The sequence below is a fragment of the Schistocerca nitens genome, chromosome 2 (genome assembly GCF_023898315.1).
Source record: "Schistocerca nitens isolate TAMUIC-IGC-003100 chromosome 2, iqSchNite1.1, whole genome shotgun sequence".
Taxonomy (NCBI): Eukaryota; Metazoa; Arthropoda; class Insecta; order Orthoptera; family Acrididae; genus Schistocerca; species Schistocerca nitens.
The window spans coordinates 525,173,448-525,193,211 of record NC_064615.1 but is presented as its reverse complement, the minus strand read 5'-3'; the positions used below and the strand labels follow the sequence as shown (position 1 = coordinate 525,193,211).

Below are 19,764 nucleotides of genomic sequence, written 5' to 3'. Positions count from 1 at the left end.
GTTGAAAGGTGTGAAAATTACCGAACTATCAGTTTAATAACTCACGGTTCCAAAATACTTACACGAATTCTTTACAAACGAATGGGAAATCTAGTAAAAGCTGACCTTGGGGAAGATCAGTTTCGATTCCGCAGAAATGCTGAAACACGCGGGGCAATACTGATCGTACAACTTATCTTCGAAGAAAGGTTAAGGAGGGCAAAGCTACGTTTCTAGCATTTGCAGACATAGAAAAAGCTTTTGACAATGTTGACTGGAACATTCTCTTTCAAATTCTGAAGGTGGCAGGATTAACTTACACGGGGCGAAATGCTATTTACAATTTGTACAGAAACCAGGTGGCAGTTATAAGAGTCGAGGGGCATGAAAGGGAAGCAGTGGTTGAGAAGGGGGGGGAGACAGTTGTAGCCTATCCCTAATGTTATTTGATCCGTATATTGAGCAAGCAGTAAAGGAAAGAAATGAAAAAAATTGAGTAGGAATTAAAATTCATGGAGAAGAAATAAAAACTTTAATGTTTGCCTACGACATTTTAATTCTCTCATACAGCAACAAAAACAAAACGAGGATAATAGCATTCAGTCAAATTAAATCAGGGGATACAAAGAGAATCATTAGGCAATGAGGCCCTTAAAGTAAGAAATGAGTTTTGCTATTTTTGAAGATGATGCTCGAAGGAGAGAGGATATAAAATATGGACTGGCTATGACAAGAGAAGAGTTTCTGAAGAAGAGAAATTTGTTAACATCGGGTATAGACTTTAGTGTCAAGAGGTATTTTCTGGAAGTATTTGTACGAAGTGTGTATGTATGGAAGTGAAACATGGACAATAAACAGTGTAGGCAAGAAGAGAATATAAACTTTTGAAATATGTTGCTATGGAAGAATGCTGAGGATTAGATTGGACTAACTAATGAGGAGGTACTGAAAATAATTAGGGAGAAGAGGAATTCGTAGCACAACTTGACGAGAAGAAGGGATCTGTTATCAGGACACATTCAGAGGCATCAAGGAGTCACAAATTTAGTACTGAAGGGAAGCGTTTATGGTAAAAATCGCAGAGAGAGATACCAAGAAATGAATACACTACGTGGATTCAGAAGGATGTAGGTTACAGTAGTTAATCGTAGATAAAGATGCTTGCACAGGACAGTAGCATTCTGAACTGCATGAAAGCGGTCTTTGGACTGAAAACTAAAACAACAATGAAGCTGGATCCACAGGAAATCATTTCTTCTGCGTACTTCAACTTTCTTGGGAGTGAAAGTGGATATCATTTTCGTGCCAAAACCTGCAACCTTTCGACCACCCACTCACTTTCATTCTCTCTCTCTCTCTCTCTCTCTCTCTCTCTCTCTCTCTCTCTCTCTCTCTCTCTCTTATATATATATATATATATATATATATATATATATATATATATATATATATATATATATATATATATATATATATATATAACTTTGTTCCGGGGGGGGAGGGAGAGCAAGGGGGTTAGCAGAGGGGAAAGTGGCGGAGGTATCAGTTGAGAGTGATAATTTATTCAGTAAAATATTGACACCATTGTGTTTTATTTGAGAACTGCTAGACACTCAGAAGTGTAAAATCAAGTCAACTACCGATGGTCACTTTCAAAACATATTGCAGTTGCAGCAAGGTCCTGTTAATGTGGACCCCGTCTGCAGAGATATTCTAGAAACACGGATGATCCTAAATATACATTATTTTTCTGTGCTTGCGGAACATCGTACATATCACTTTTGATAGGCCACAGAATTAGCAACTTACCACAAAATTGCACTTAAAAGCACACAGCATTATATGTAATTTTTTCACTGTACAATTACCGAAAATAATCATCCAATTTTTCTTTGTTCCAGTTTTCAGCTAGACTTTTCAGACGATTCTCATTTTCCAGAAGATGATCAAATGGATTTTACCCATCACGCCGATCAGCGTATTTCTGGCGCTTGATGTTCGCCATAATGGCGTATTCGAGCGCCTCGTCTTTCTTTCCCTAGCAAACACACTTTGTCCTCCATATCCGCGTCAGTGCACTGCTCAAGGCTTAGTTAACAGGTATCGCTGCTCTACTACACGTCATCCAGTCAGGTATGTATTTGAACACTTCGTTTTACTGCTTGATAAAATTAAATTATTTTCGTCGAAAACACGATCATCATTCAATATCCGAAACAAAAGAAGCAGCTTTCTGAGCTAGTAATAGTTACCCCTCATAGACAACCACTTCCGTTCGCAGATAAAGAACGTTTTTTCACAGTATCCTAGGAGTGCGCTAGATATTCGTACATTGGCCAAGAGAAGCGGGTGAAATGAGATATGTATAACCTTTAACTAGGGCAGATCGTTGGATCACCGTTAGTTGCTGGAAGTGCGCCGCATATCACTAATGTATTAGCTCTCGAGAGAGACTAAGTCCGAGGAAATTACAAGAACCAACTTGAGACAAGACAGTGACGAAAGACAGCGGTCTAGTTGCATTCTTCAGTGATCCTGATCTCTATTTAAGACCATTGTCACGAATAATCATATGGCTAAAGCAACGCATGAGACTTCAGACCTAGAATCACCACTACAACGTACTAACTTTGCAACGCCACTCCGATGGAAGAAGTCCAACATGTTTAACAAATGGTTCAAATGGCTCTGAGCACTATGGGACTTAACTTCTGAGGTCATCAGTCCCCTAGAACTTACAATTACTTAAACCTAACTAACCTAAGGACATCACACACATCCATGCCCGAGGCAGGATTCGAACCTGCGACCGTAGCGGTCGTGCGGTTCCAAACTGAAGCGCCTAGAACCGCTCGGCCACACTGGCCGGCAAACATGTGTAACAGGACGACCGACTTCAACCATGTTCGAAATACCGTTTCCACAAGGCGGACACTGCCGACAACACGGGGTTGTCATCGTCGTTGACTGAAGAAGTCCAGTACTAACCGATATTAAAACATAGCTTCCATTTATATTTAACGTGGGTGTTCAGAAACACATTGTGTCAGAATAGCATTTCTTGTAACGGCGTTCAGAAATACATTGTCACACGACAGAATTTCTCGTAAACGTCTGAAAGAAGAACAAACACTGTTTACTAACAGGCAACAATATTTTCCTCAGTTTTAAGTACAATGCAATCTAATCGTTGTCGAGAAAAACAATTAAATTAAAACATTAAAGTCATTTAAATAAGTCTTCGACAGAATCAGAGCACCATTTCAAATCTTTATAAGGACAGCTATAGTTCACAGGAAATTACGAAGAGCGTTACGGTAACAGTGTGATACGGAAGTGTCGACGCTGGCCGGCTGATATGAAGCGGCCGTACGTTGGCCTTTTTAAATTCTAATAAGGAAGTACTGTCAGTAACGTACCTCACCCGATGTGGACAATTTCCATGCTGCTTGTTCCACATACCCTGGAGAGTCACACCAGAGCTTATCCGGACGCTCCTTTGACATAAGGGTGCTGAATTACTTTGTGTCTGGAATTTAGGTTAAACACGTACGCTATGCTTTCTTAAATCCAAAGATACATTCATTGTCATAGAAAACGTAGTTACGAGTGTGTCTATATACAGAAGGATCACTTACTATGAAACTAGTTCCTGAAATTACGTATAATACAATGTCATGTAAAAATTTTGCCACAATGGTATGTTTTTGTACCTTGCTATTAATGTTTTCTTCTTCAAATCATTTATTTACTCGTGTATTTTATCTGCTTCCGTCGTCTAGTTACGAGTGGACCCTAGATGCTGCCACAGTTACAAGACAGGAACTTTAATTTTTAATTACATGACAAAAGACATGAATATTTAACGTGAGCCGTCACAGGTATGACTTCTGGTTCCGGACACTGATTACATGCACGTCTAAGTGGACAACAGCGCATGTGTGTGTGGATGAATATAAATCGAGGTACCAGTGCTGTATACAGGTGATAAAAGGAAAAATTCAGTTATAAAAGTATTAAGAACATTGATAAATGACCAAAGGGTTGATGTTCCTCCCTGAAAACTGCTTACTCGACGCAATTACTGGAGTAAAATTTTGTCGTTCATAATAATTGTGTTCATTCTATACGTTGGTTGAGCAGTACAGCAGCTAGATGCACTTCGTTTTTGTTCAGCACGACTGAGAAAGTATAACGATCTTCTAACTGTTTCTTACTATGTTGTCTCGTTAACCTTTTATGAATGTTTTTCCTTTACTTTCCTTGATATTTGTAGCATAAACATCACCTTACATTTGGTGACAAACTAGAAATTTGTTATATTTTTTCGGCCTATTTTGCGCACGTAAACTGTCCAGTGGCTATGTCAGACTGTGTACTCCTAACTAATTCAGAAATATTTTCTTGGTCTATGGCCGTCTTTAAAACATGCTAGGAAGCCTGTACAGTTAGTCCTCTTGTTTGCGGAATAAAGTGTCTCCTTACTTGATTTCGCGCACCATCGGCCAAAAAGTATTTCTTGATAATGGTTAGACATTCGATTCCGATACAGCCAATCAAAAATATATGTAAGCACTGACTGGAAATGTTTATAGTCAAAATGAAAGATGTCATTTATGCCCTGAGCCAATAATATGGAAACAACGAACATGTTTTGCTGACTATGCCTTTGAGGCTGTTGGGACTCCCTTGTGTCGTTCCCACTACTTACGCCGAATAATTTCTTTTGATTTTATTGTTTCAAATATATTCATCTATGCCACCGTCTTCAGAGGTTCCATGGTGTACAGTCGCCCTGAACAGAACACAGATCTTAATACTGATACCAGCCACTCTACAATCTAGTATTTCCCATTTAGCTTGTGCAGCTAACTCACGACAAAACTTGTACTGAGGAGAAAGGAACAATGAAACATTAGTTTGTTGGGGAGCGCTATTGCACCCTAATAATGCAAAATCGGCATAACCTGATAAGCTGAAGTGGAGCTGGATGTCATCACCCGGCAAATACGTGATAGCTTGGTGTCCAGGATTAAGTGTTTGCATACTAAATTTGTCCCATTGGTCACGCACGACATCAATCTTCACATTCCGCTCCATCGTCCAGGATGGGAAAAGATGTTTACACACAGTCCCCTGCTCTAGAGGCTAGAAAGCAGTCGATGATACACTAAACTCTAGCTAATCGAGCCCTTAATAGTCCAGCCTCTCAATAAACCGCCACCTATCCTGCCTCCAGTAGGTCAAGCACAAATGACGCGCACGCCAATGAATTAACGTGTTCAATAATGTCGTCAGTTAATTAAAATGTTAAAGGAGGAGTAGAAATTTATGAAGAAAACGTCGCTAAGTGGATGAATGAGGAAAACTGCGAAAAAGACCAAATTTTAACAGATAAAGAAATAATCAAAATCGGGCAAAAATATTATGATAAAAGTGACGAAGGAGAGGACGTAGAAGGTGACAGCATGAAGATTTCTCACATTGGTTGTGCTGTATCTGTGGATATCTTTGAGGAGTATATTATGTAACGACCGGTATATGAAGTACTTACGTAATGCTTGTAAAGCGGTTGCGTGCCGGCGTCGTATACAGTCACCGAGACTACTAAAACTCCTGGACCTTATTAATAGTGCGTGATCCTGTTTTTTATTTATGTATTCATTGGAAATATAATACTAAAATATACTGTTGTGTTTATGTTCTTTGAAACACCTAGGACATAAGGCAAGTACACGACGGCAAATGCATTCATGACGCCGCAGAGACGCTAACTGCTACAGTGTATTGGCGAAGTAGTGAGCCAGATCTGTTTCTTACCTTTGGCCACTGGTGACAGGACGTGCAGATGACAGGCCCTGCTACCAGCGCTTTCGCCGAATATCGTGATGTTGTCGGTGTCTCCACCGAAGACAGAAATATTGTCCTTGACCCAGCGGAGGGCCGTAACTTGATCTTTGAGTCCCATGTTGCCGGTGACAACCGAATCACCCGTGCTCATGAAACCTGCGTAACAAGCAAAGCGTTACATGGAGAAAACTCAATATAAAATGAGTATGAACTTAGGACTGGGCACGAGTACACAAGATGAGTCCCACCATCGAGTTGAAGCAGCTCCAATGCAACTGAGGATTACCTTGCCCTTTACTGACTTAAATAAACCGGAACGAAATATAACAGTCCCTTTCATTAGTGCCACACGTACGTCACGTGGCGAAACTGCAGAGAAATTTCGAAGTCATTACATCGTCCTGTTTCTGCAATAAGTTTCACTGCGAACATTGAACGTTTTGTTTGAAAACCCATAGTTGTTGCCATATCTCGATACACAAAATAGTTTCGTGTGTTTAATAAATTTCGGCAGTAAGTTATTTCATATCGGGTGCCACAGCTAGATATTCATTAAAAGACCACTCCGTATGTATCTTGGCTCTATTACAACCATATTTACTCCGCACTATCAACTATACTCACCGATGTGCCATTTTCAAGTACTTCCTCATATCCTCATAGTTTTAAGTGGCCTTCCTGTGTGGGTGTGTACATTGTATCTGTTATTTAAATACACCAGCTAATGAAAGTACGTGGACACCTATTACTGGACATTAACATGGAATGCATCAATCCTTCCCCTTTATGGCGGCTTGAATTTAGCTGGGAGCACTTTCAGTCAACTGCCTCATTGTCTGTGGAGCAATGGCAGCCTAGACTACCCCAAAAGCTGGTAACATGGAGGGTAGTGACTTTGCACGCTTGGTTCTGAAACGTAGTCGACGATGTAACTTACACCGAAGGTACACCATTGGGTGCAAGTTGCGACTCTGCGGCTCAGGAATGTTACGGCCACTAGCCACTGCCGCTTTTTGACAGGTTGTGTTCTCATGCTGATTCAGTCATCGTCTCAGAATTTTTCCTCTGCTCTACGGAGTACACTATGCTGTAAAATGTGTATATATCGTTCCGTGTTTAGCATTTTTTCAAGCGTAGTAAGAGGACCCACCCTAACCACAAAAAATACGGTTCACATAACTTCCTCGGCACTTCACGGTTGCCACTACTCATGATCACACGTAGTGTTATCCAGGCATTCACCAGGCCTAAACCCTTCTATTGGATTGACATAGGGTATCGTCTTATCACTCGTTTCCAGTAATCCACTGTCAGCCTCAATCGTCGCTTAGCACTTGCTACGAAAGCCCTTGTCTAGTGATCGTCTGTTCGACCGTTGAAATCCTACGCACAATCACCGTACTAATTAGACTGCTGATAGCACTTCGTAGCTCTCGAGTAATTCATTCAGCCGATTTCAAATGATTTTTTACACACACCCTTCCCCCCCCCTGCCCTCCTCCCTCCTACCACCTCCACAGTGCTCGACAATCCCACCCTCTGTCTGTCAGAACAAGGCTAGAACAAGACCAGGCAGCAGGTCTTGTTCTAGCCGCAGTAGTTACTTCGCGTGTCCACTTCACAGTCACATGACCAACAATCGACGAGGCAGCTTTACAAGATTTGAAATATCGCTGTTGGATCTGGCACTCAGTTCCAAGTCCTGCCCAACCCATTGTACTGTTACTGCTTCTGTAGTGAAGTAGTGAAAAATACAATACAAATTCCCTTCACCAGCCTCCCTCTCCCCCCCCCCCCCACACACACACACACACACACACACACACACACACACACACACACACACACACACACACACACACACTTCAATGTTATACTGGCGGCTTCTCCTCTGGTGACATCTAGTAGTCACTCCCACATTACTTAAGTCTTCATGTACATGCACACTATGCAGACCACTGAAGTGCATGGCAGAGAGTAATTCCCATTTTACTAGTAGGGCTTCTTCACTTCCCATTCCCGCATGGAGCACGTGAAGAGTCATTGCTTAAGCACCTCCGTCCGTGCTGTAGATCCACAAATCTTGTCCTAAGAACTCCTTGGGGAGCGATTCGTAGGATTTGTTGTAAGTTTCTAGATCCATCATTTACATTTGGCTCTTGAAACTTTAGAAGGAGACTTTCACAGGACACTTTTCGTCTGTCTTCAAGCAACTGATTGGACAAATAAACTTCTCGCCATTCGCTACTCATCTTTATACACGTTCAATATCCCTTGCTAGTCCTATTTAGTAAGGGTCCCATACACTTCAGCAAAATTCTTGGGAGGATCACACGAGTGTTTTGTAAGCAATCTCCTTTGCACAGTGATTGCATTTCTTCAGTATTCTAGCAATGATTGAAGTCTTCCATCTTCTCTACCTACGACTGATACTCTCGTCATAGAATACAACATTTATTCGTTTTACGATGTGCACAATTTCACGTTTCTGAACATTTAATCCAACTTGCCAATATTCGCACCACTTTGAAATCTCATCAAAAGTTGACAGAATATTTGTGCAGTTTTTCGGACAGCACTTATAGATAACTGCATCATTTACAAAAAGTCTGAGGTTACTATTAATGTTGTCTGGAAAGCCATACGAAAGTCATATGGCACGACTGGCTGGGACAGCTCGAGGGGCACGTTTTCCCTACCCCGCGCGTACAGTGACATCTTTCCTTCGTGAAATGTGTGTTAAGTGTATCTGAGTGTGTAGATGACTGGAATGGCTGTGTCTTCGGTGTTGTGTCATGTTTGCGTCGTGTGACGATGAGAGAAAGGAGAGGGCGAAACGCGGTGCCGGCACGTAGCCTCTTCCGGTCGAGTAGCTCCTACAGCGCCGCCGATCTGAAAGTCCACAGTCGACGAAAGGATTGCTATGAAGTGTCACATGCCCTCGTTCAAAGAGACACTGCGTATACGTTTAGAATTTAATCCAGGACTTTGGTGAAAAGTCTTCCGATCAGGAGATTTTTGCCACCATCTCTCCTCCCATTTCCCGCAAAGACAAACGGTAAGCCGCTAATTGGTGTGGCGTAGACGGGCGATTACCCAACCAAGCACCAGCCCACACAACGTTGCCTAACTTCAATAATTGACGTGAACCTATGTATTCAACTAGGCAAGTTCGTTGGCTGCGAGGTCACTAACATGCAACATGAAAAGGAAGGTCATAAAACACTTTCCTGGGGCGCACGTAAATTTAGGTCTACGTCTCTCTATGAGCCTTCATCGATTACATCAGTTCAACCAGTGGTGAAGAATGTTATACGTGGTATACCACCAACTTTTTCGTAGTTTTGCCACTATGGCATTGATGTCAGATTGTTGGTGAGTATGGAACGTTGTTATCGTTCGATTCTACCTCGACAGCGGTTGTTCTTTTCCTCCTGCTGACTAGAGTTGTTTCTGTTTGTCTGACTCATTTCGCGGATGTGCTGTATAACTGGAGTCCGATCCCTTATGTGGTCGTCTGAGTAGTCGTTTCCCTTGCTGTCGTCCATTCCTACAAAATTTAGCTCGTCTTGCTGTAACCACCCTTCCCACACGATCCTTCCAATTTCTTTTTCTTGTCTTCATCCATTTATTTCTATCTTGTGTTCACATGGTTACTCCTTGGATCCACTACCGTCATCTTTTATCTTTTTCACTTCTACTTTAGGTTCTGCTCTATATGTGAAAACAGGATGCACCATTATTTTATATATTTTTATTTTCCTATCAGTTGACATATTATTGGTTTCTCTATACAGTATTTTGCAGACATCCGGCTACCCTTATTGCCTTTATCTCTTGATTTTTCACCTCAATGTTGAGGTCCTTATGGCTTTAAAGCAAATTGTGGAAAAATCCATGGATTTTAATAACCCAGCCAACCTGTGCTTCGTTGACTTGTCAAAAGTCTTTGATAGGATTAGAAAAAGGGTACAACTCAACCCTTAATCGATGAGGTTGTACCATTGTTTCGTGAAAATCATAGAAGATATATAAATATTCAAGTAATTAAACGTGAATTGAAACACACCAAGGATTCACAGATGAATTATCTAAAAGAATTTGACAAGGAGACTCATTAATCCCAATCCTGTTCAACTTTATAACGGACCATATGATTGATGACATGAGAAAAAACTGGGATGTAAAATAGGAAATAAAGTGGTAAATATTATATGCTATGCTGATTTAGCTGTACTGATAAATAGTGGAGATAATTGTACTAAGATTACATCAGCAATTTAATGAAACAGCTAAGCAATGTAACATGAAACACTCATCTAAAAGAAACTAAGATTAAGGTAATATCAAAATCAGCTATACCATGTAATGCAGAAGTAGGTGGTGTGTCAATCGACCAAGTGACGAGCTTCAGTTATCTAGAGACTTATCTCCAGCTATAAAGACTACAACAGCAGCTGTATATTTAAATGACAGTAGTACATTGCACACAGCCACATTGAATGAGTGTGTGAAATTACAAAGATATAAGGAAGCACCTGAAAATAGCACATCACCGACATCAGCTACTGGTATGAAATAAATGACTGTGATTGTAATAGACCAAGGTGGGAAACGACAATATTTTGAAAGCCTTCTTCGATACGTCGAACGTGTTGTGGGAAACTACTTCTAGATTTGTGCTCCGTGTGGCATCTTTCGGTGTTATAAAGGGAGCCTCAAGTACGTCTATCAGTTACCCCTTTACTGTTCCATTCGCGAATAGTTCGAAAGAAGAGCCACAGTCGTTAAGCCTCTATAAGATCTACAATTCCTGTGATTTTGCTTTCGTTATTTCGCTAGATTTTTCTGGGATGAAGTAATGTGCTACCTGTTTCCTCTTTCGACATACGCATTCGGAATTTCAGCAGTAGAAAGAAATGTTAACCTCAACATATGATAGATCCAATGTAAAACATAATGAATGATTCTGTCACACTATCTGAGTTCAGCCAGGCAGTAGGAGCTGATACACAATAATTTGTAGCCATTTCCAAATACCAGAAACAGCATAGAACAGGAATTTTCTGTCTAGAATGCTTGCATGTGAACCTAAGTTACAAGGACGTTGCAATAAAAGGGCAACACGAGAGATGTATACACAATCTGAAATTTAATTGTAAGAAAAACGTACTGAACGATATGGATATGGACTATTCGTCGTTTACATATTACATTCGTTTTGTTATTTCTGCTGTGTTGGAACACTTTACCATTATTTTTCACATTGGTGTGTCACTTAACTTCACTGATACTGACTACATAATTTTTTTTGTAAAAGAAGAACGTCTTCAATCACAATTGTTATTTTATGTCAATGCACGATGCATTGGTATATGCATGTCTTCAGGAGCTTGTAGAGCCTACAACTACTTTTTCTCAGATTTATGTTTAGTCTTGGTAAGATTAAGGTCATACATTACAAAGCGGCACTTGGTGAATGTTAGTTTATAAAACCAAGACAAAATATACGTTATTGGTTCCAGTAGTGGATCCATGGTTTTAAAGTAATGTTTAAACTTATATTTACAATGTGCCACTATATAAAGCAACAATGTATTCTTACCGGGACCAGAATTAACCTAAATTTGAAAAAAACTGATCAACAGTCAAAGCACGTGAAGATGAGTCCCGAAGACTCGATATGCATCGTGCATTGAACTAAAATCATGATTGAAACCGAAGGCGATTTTTCTTTATTTTACCAAAGTAATACAGAAACGGAAGAAACACTGATAAAATGGATAAAATTAAGTGATTATTTTAATCTTGAAGTTAGTGTCCACGCACCCAGGACGCCGAGACGGTAGTTGAGCGTGACCACGACGACACCGTGCTCGAGCAGGTAGTCAGGACCGAACATGTCTGTGTTGCCGGAGCCGACCGTGTAACCGCCGCCATGGATCCACACCATCACCGGTGTCACGGCGCTACTGCTATCACTCGGCATCTGCAGCAGAAAGTAATCAGACCTGCACGTTAAACAGGAAAGGCACCCGCGCTAAACGATAGCGATTAAAATACGTCACACAGACCTGAGGTGTGTAGACGTTGAGGAAGAGGCAGTCTTCGTCCCCCATGTACTGCCGCGTGGCATCACTGAACTGAGGGGCCACATTTCCTTCCTTGGTGGCGTCTCTCACTCCAGCCCATGGCTCTGCGGGCTCAGGTGGCTGCAAAGGTAAGTATCAAGTCAAAAGGCTCTGCATATGAGAGGCATGGGGTATCACTGGAAAGATACTTTTTCTGTCAAACGATTAAAGCAAACTGTCCATCAGTGTACACACAATCTGGTCAAAACTATCAGAACTCTTATTAGTGGCCTTTAAGACAGCTTGACGTCTGCTGGGGACACTTTCAGTGATGTGTCTGAACGTCTGTGAAGGAGTGTTAGTCCATTCTTCCTCAAGAGCCGAAACCATAGAAGACAGTGATGTTGGACGCTGGGGTGTGCAGGGAAGTCTACGTTCTAACTCATCCCAGAGGTGCTCCATTGAGTTCAGGTTGGATCTCTGGACAGGCAAGTGAACTCAGGAATATTACTGTACACAAACCACTGCCAGACAAACGCAGCTTTATGAGAGAGTGCTTTGTCACGCTGATACATTCGTCGTATCTGAATTGTTCCTCTGTTGTACGCAGAACATTCAAATGGCTCTGAGCACTATGGGGCTGAACTTCTGAGGTCATCAGTGCCCTATAACTTAGAACTACTTGAACCTAACTAACCTAAGGACATCACACACATCCATGCTCGAGGCAGGATTCGAACCTGCGACCGTAGCGGTTGCGTGGTTCCAGACGCAGAACATTATGCTGTAAACTGTTTTCTTATCCTTGTGTATTTAGAGTTCTCTGAAGTGTGTGAAACCTTATGGGACTTAACTGCTAAGGTCATCAGTCCCTAAACTCACACACTACATAACCTAAATTATACTAACGACGAACACACACTCCCATGCCCGAGGAAGGACTCTAACCTCCGCCGGGTCCAGCCGCACAGTCCATGACTGCAGCGCCTTAGACTGCTCGGCTAGTACCGCGTGGCGTTCTCTTAAGGGCAACTAGGCGACCACGTCCTTATCACGGAGAACACCCACATACCGTAACACCTCAGTGTTGGCGCTACACGTGGTGGTTGGTGAAGTTTTCAAGCACTCGCCAAACCCAAATCTTTCCATCTGTTAGTCACAGAAAAGAGATATTCATCGCTCCAAATCACTCGTTCACAGTGATCTACTATCCGGTGACGTCACCCTTTACACCACCTCATGCATCGCTTGGCAATGACTAAAGGAATGTGTGGCTTACGAGGAGCTGATCGATAACTGTGCCACTTTCTTTTTAACTTCTTACGCACCGTCCATTGTACTAGCCGGGCTGCTAGTAGCACTTTGACGCTCGCGAGTTATTCCTTCCTCTGATTTAATGCGATTTTTATACACTTGGCCTCCGCAGTTCTCGACGTTCCCAATTTGTCGTCGTGAGCTCTACCTGGTCTGGGTTTAGCTGTCCTTGCTTCTTCGCGTTTCCACATCAACAGTCGTTCTAGGCAGCTTTATAAGGTTTTAAATGTCCTTTAAGGATTCTTTAATCAGATGGCATCCGATAACTAGCCCACGTTCGAAGACGCTTCGCTCTCCCGTCCGACCATTGTGTTATCACTTCTCTACTCACAACAAAATACTCCAAACCTCCTTTATACTGGCGGGTTCGCCTCTGATGACATCTAGTTGTCAATGCAAGTCCAGTACGCTAACCATCGCACCACCTCTTTCGGCACGCCATTCTGGTATCCACAATCTGGAAAGTGGTTTTCTTAAATAACGTGGCAGATACACAACGAACGTGTTCTTGTTGCCATGAGATACAACAAATTGTGTCATCGATTGCCACATATTAAGGGCAATCTGACAGTTATCAGCTGTGCAAGGCACCTTTCTGAGCCAGAGATACTGCAGCTATTTAAGTAACTCTACCCGTGACATTTCAGTGATATTTCAAGAGAGCACTGAACCGCTGCATACTACGAAGAATTCTATTACAGAGAGCGACGGTACCACCGTGCCTCTGACCTTTCTCCATGGCGTCCAACGAACCTAATTCGGGTATCGTTGTTAGTCCATTATGTCCTGTGGTCATCGGCTGGTTAAGTAATTGTCAATGTCAATCAAATTCACCGATAGCCGTGTACTTTAAGATATTTTATTTTATTCTGAAAGCAACCAGTTTCGGCATTTCATTATGCAATCTTCAAGCCCCATACGCTTCTATGTAAATAGAAGAACTTGTCGTATAGTGCCATAAATCACTGGATATCGTGAATTCAATCGTTATACAATTGGTTCATTCGAAGAGCTGACGATATATCAAAAAAGTGTAATTCCAGTTTTTTGTCTGGGGGAACGTCCAACGATACCACACTCGACTTGCCATCCCACCCTGTGCGTGGGTGACGTGGTGGGAGGGAGGGGGCGCAACTTTGAAATCTTCAATGGTAACCTCCGTTTTTTTATTGCACGTTACAAAGTATACATTCGTTTTGTCTGAAGCACTTTTTTCGTTGCGTCACAGATGGCGCTGCGACCGGACGAACAGAAATGTAATTTACGACAAACTACTCAATAGCTGTTGAATATCCAAGAGTACGTGGGACCCCACTCCAGGCTGTGAGGGTAGGTCAGGCCAGTATTTCATGATTCCTAGTTGGAAACTTGGAAAAGTATACTGCGCAGTACCTAAATATGACCTGATGCTAGTAACAGGATGTTAACTACATGGAGAAAACAACGAAAATGGAGACTTACTACGCCAATTAGCAGCAAGGAATAATATGATTATTAAAAGTACCTGCTTTCCACACAAAAGGATCCATCTGGGTACCTCGAAGTCTGCAGTCAGTGGAGGAGAGATTGACCATATTTTAGTGATTGCAGGCAACTCCCCATCAGTTACGGACGTACGGAGGTGCAGAGGACCGAACTTTGACTCTGACCACTTTGTAATAAAATCAGTCTTCAGAGAGAAACTGTCACTAACAAATGGCAACAGAATATGAAAGATATTGAAATGGAACACAGACTAACTCAAAATTCCTGATGAAGTTACATAGTACCAAATAACACTAAGCAGGAAGTTGAGCAATGAAGAGACCGCAGTAGGAGTACACGAAAGGAGGAGCAGGATTGAAAAAGCCATTAAGGATGCTGCAGAAGAAATAATAGTCATAGTAAGGAACAGAAGACCCCAGGAATGGTTTGACGAAGATTGTAGGTCAGCAACAAAAGTGCTAGAGAGGAGCCTGTAAAATATGGAACAATATAGAGAATTAAGGAGAAGAGCTGCCAGACCGTTCAAAAGAATGAAAAGAGTGTGGACTAAGAAGAAATTTCAAGAACTAGAAGAGTTAAAGGAACAGAGCGAAATAAGAAAGCTGTGTCATGCTGTAGGCAAAATAAACAGATTCCAACCAAACAATGTCATGTTCTAGTAAAGACGGGAAAATAAAAAGGGAGGAAGAACAGATAGTGGGAAGATGGACAGAGACAGCTCTACACGATCAAAGAGTCGAGCTGGAAGTAGACAATGATGGCAGTGAGGCAAGAAGACCAACACTACAAGAGGCCTCCCAGGCTGTGCACAAGTGTAAAACAATCGAGCCCTTGGGGAAGACGGCACAAGTCCTGAATTAATAGAAACTGGTAGAGATGCTGTAATAAAGGAGCTGCAAACATTAATATCAGACACATGGAAAAAAGAAACTATACCAGATAATTGGAAAACTAGAATAATAGTCCCCATTTATAAGAAAGGGGACAGAACAGCATGTGAAAACTAAAACGAAGCACAGCTTGTAAGATCTTCACAAGTATATTAAACGATAGGCTACGGAAGTGTGCAGAAGACATACTAGGGGAATATCAGTGTGGCTTTCGACCAGACACAGAAACAACTGATCAGGTACTTGTGATATGACAAATGGTGCCAAAGTTCTATCAATATGATATAGATCTGCATTTCCTATTCATCGACTTCAACAAGCCTCTGACACCATAACTGTACAGAGGTACTGGAAGAAGTTGAGATATGTGCTAAACTAACAAGACTAATTAGAATGACAATGACAGAGACCAGAGCAAAAGTAAAGGTCCTCAGAAGAACTGAAAGCTTTGACTGTAATAAAGGCGTGAAGCGAGGTGACAGTCTCTCCACTGTCCTATTCAATACAGCCCTGAATAGTGTACTTAATAAAATCAACAAAAGAGGTACCATATTTATGAAAACTAGCCAGATATGTACATATGCTGGTACATTGTTATAGTAGCAAGAAATATCAGTACACTCCAAGAAACATACCAGGCAATGGAAATCGAAGCCTTAAAAATTCGCCTCATAGTAAATGAAAACAAAATACATGGTAATGACAATATGAGGCCAGAAGAGCCCCTAAAGACCTAAACATCAATGGGAAATCCTTCAAAGGAGTGTCCTCTTAACTACTTGGGAGCCCTGATAAAAGATAATAGTATTGGAAAGGCTATAAGGGAAAGAATACAAGAAGTAAACAGAGCTTACTTTGCAAATATGCAACTTTTCAGGAATAGCGTCGTTACAAGAAAAACAAAACTGAAAATATGTAACTCCCAAGTCTGCCCAGTTATCACATACGGGTCAGACGTACGGACATTCACAGCAGAACATGACAATGATGCACGAAGGATCTTTGAGCGGGAAATACTTCTCAAAATATATGGTGCAATAAAGGAGGAAGAAGGCTGGAGAATACGAGACAACGCCAAATTACAAGTATTAATACAACGTAGGGACATAGTAAAATTTCTGAAATCACTGCGAATACAATTGCTACGACACGTGGAGAGAATGGCTGAGGATTGAATTCCAAAGAAAACTATGAAAGGTGTGATCTATTCAGCTAGGCGGAAAGGGAGACCTAGAAGAAGGTGGATTGACGACGTAATGGGAGTCTAGAGATGGAAAAGAGCAGAATACAACTGAGAAAAGCTTAGGAAGATCGTTGAAGAAGCCAAGGTTCACCAAGGGCTGTAGCACTACTGAAGAAGAGAAGGAGGAGAAGAAGCAGTAGGAAACCCCATTCTCAACGCTGTATTCCTCAGATATCTAACATGCGACTACTTGACGCTTCACGGTGCCCGTATAGCGAACTACGACGCATAATAACAGACAGTACACCGCAACTGGATCTCATATATTGTGCAAACATAGAACAGATAACGCATCTAAAAATTACAAAACTTGCGTGGTGTTTATTACCTGTACACCTACCTATCATTTGGAGATTAGACGTGCAAGTGGACGATGAATGTTGCAGCCACAGAAGAGAAAATTGAAATAATCCCGATTTACAGAGAACGTAGGAGAAATGTTAAGGCTGCTGTTGTAAGCCGAGCGTTCTCGTTCTTTCTTTTACAGGGTTGTGAACGCCTTTATGTCTGATGGCAGCGTAGACGGGAAAAAGGAAACGAAGCAAACGTGTTACAGAAGAAGATAATGAAATAGCTGTACTAGCGGCAGTGCACCACAACCCACGGATAAGCACCGGGCAATTATACCGCAATTTCTGTATTTCCGTAGGCAGTATTGTCATAATACTGCATCGTCGTAAGTATCATCGATACCACGTATCACTGCACCAAGAACTTCATGGCGCAATTTCCTTGACCGGTAGTGTTCAGTGAATGGGTATGTCAACAAATGGAAACGACCCCGACGTTCTTTGCCGAGATATTTTCCGTTGAGTCTACATTCACAAAGCATGGTAGCGTTAACTGGCACAGCATGCGTAACTGTAGTGTAGACGTCCTTAGGTCAGTTAACATGTTGTGGCATCATGGAAAGCAAATTTTTTTGATCGGTATTTTATCGACAACAAACTGAATGGACCTAAATATGCTACATTTTTGGAACAGGAATTACCGGTACTGTAGTATGATGTTTCCCCAGACGTTCGACAAGGTATGTATTTTCAGAAAAAACCGTTGCTCATCGCATTTAAGAACGGGAGGTATTTGACCGTTTTTACACTGCTTGGTGGATCGGGAAAGGTGGCCCTATTATTTGGCCACTAAGTCGGTTTTGACGTCGCCACATTTCTTTCTGTTGGTGTACCAGCAATTCCAACAGGCCCTGAAGATATGGTCCACTGCATCAGAAATGCCTGTACCGACATTCCCGCAGATATACTTCTGTCCTGTGTACGGTTATTTGAAAAGTGTATTGAAGTTGGCGTTATTACGTTTGAACACTTACTGTAACTGGAAAAGCAGAGTAGCGTTCGGCTCGAGAGACGGCCGCAGTGGAACCTGGAGTAGTCCCCTTTTTGCTATGTCGGAGAAATAAAATGTTACAAATGGGGGTTTCCAATGAGAAGTTTTGAAATACTGGCCTGTACTACCTCCATAGCGTGGAGATGGGGTCCCACTTGCCACTGAATATTCAAGGACTATGGTATAGCATGTTGTAAATTACTACTGTGTACCCACTTCTTTTCCGCCGATTACAGCACCATCTGTGGGGAAGAAAAGAAAATGCTTCAGACGAAACTTATGTAGATTTTGCTGTAGAATCGTAATCCGCAATAAAAACAGAAGTTCCCCTTAATGATTTGAAAGTTGCCACTCGCCACCACACACAGGGTGGAATCGGGGAGGGGGGGGCGAGTGTGATAAGATAAGATTGGCTGTCTCCCTTCTTTCGAGACTTCGAGGTGCGCCAGCACCAGATCAAAATCATCCGGCCGTTCCACGACGACAATCGGTGTGCCACCCAGTCTGCAATTGGTTTTTAGGTGGTTTTCTGCATCCCACTAGGTGAATACTGGGCTGGAACCCAGGTCCGGCTTCAGTTACGTGATTTGCAATCATTTAGAAAATTTTCCCTCACTTTCACACAGATAACACTACAAGTACAACATTTGGGTATACGTATTCCATTCTGGGGTGTGGGAAGGGGTAGAGAGGGGGGAATGAGGTACCGACAGGCGACACGCCATCCGACTACTGCTTAAATTAACCATATGACAACCGTTAATAAGCAATCCAACCCCGTGCCAATGTGAGATAATGGCACAAACAATTCATTGATGATGATTATAGTGTTAGTCATTGACAGTTGCGCCTTATTCATTATCCACCACTGCACACACTGTTTACCATTTACGTGTTCCTCCATTCTTCTGTAATATTTATTATGTACAAAATAATAATGATTTTAAACAAAACAGGTTAAATAAAAAGTGCCAGTGCTGTAAACTCCTGTATACCGGCATTAGGATAAACAAAAGCATTAAATAGTATGGAAGAAAGAAAACATCCGTTAATGGCGCAGCAAGTGCACAGCCTGCTTCTCCCCTTATTCCAGAGAAAACGACGAAAGGCACGAAATTCAAACCCAGAACACTGTGGACAACGTAGTTTTTCGCGGCTGCATTCAGGAATAAATGCTTCACGGAGCTCTCGCTGCGTCAAATTGGTAGACAGTCCCGATACTGAATACAAATCTGATGCGGCAACAACTCCGTAAGGCATTTACCATAACAGTATTGTGCATTCTGGTGATCAGGAATTGTACTTCACCAAATTCTCGCTGCCATTTGGCCACACAGTGGTCACTAGTGTCTCTTTACCTGGAATCTAACCAGCTATACGCGGATCATGAACCATTGCACATGTATGTTCGTAGCCCCCTGCCCCACATACCCGCCGCCAATTCTTAATCGAACTCAGTTTTTAGTAACTAGTCTTTCACGGATCTCAATGTTTATGACTTCATGGTCCGACCTGGGTATCGTATGATAAAATAATTTTGTAGGTACATTCGGTTCTGTATGTGGATACTGTCTTAAGATGGGTTGCGAAT

At 41.8% G+C, this 19,764-nt stretch overlaps 1 protein-coding gene across 3 annotated transcripts in view; it reads right to left on the bottom strand.

The window, feature by feature from the left end:
- The window catches only part of LOC126236510 (esterase E4-like), a 90,977-nt gene that overhangs the window by 52,046 nt on the left and 19,167 nt on the right, over positions 1 to 19,764 (bottom strand). For all 3 annotated transcript variants that reach the window (XM_049945875.1, XM_049945874.1, XM_049945872.1), the window contains exons 2-4: positions 11,904 to 12,041; positions 11,659 to 11,818; positions 5,800 to 5,985 (exon numbers count right to left, since the gene is read on the bottom strand). In XM_049945875.1, the coding sequence (XP_049801832.1) occupies positions 5,800 to 5,985; positions 11,659 to 11,818; positions 11,904 to 12,041 (484 nt within the window). The remainder of the gene's footprint in view (positions 1 to 5,799; positions 5,986 to 11,658; positions 11,819 to 11,903; positions 12,042 to 19,764) is intronic.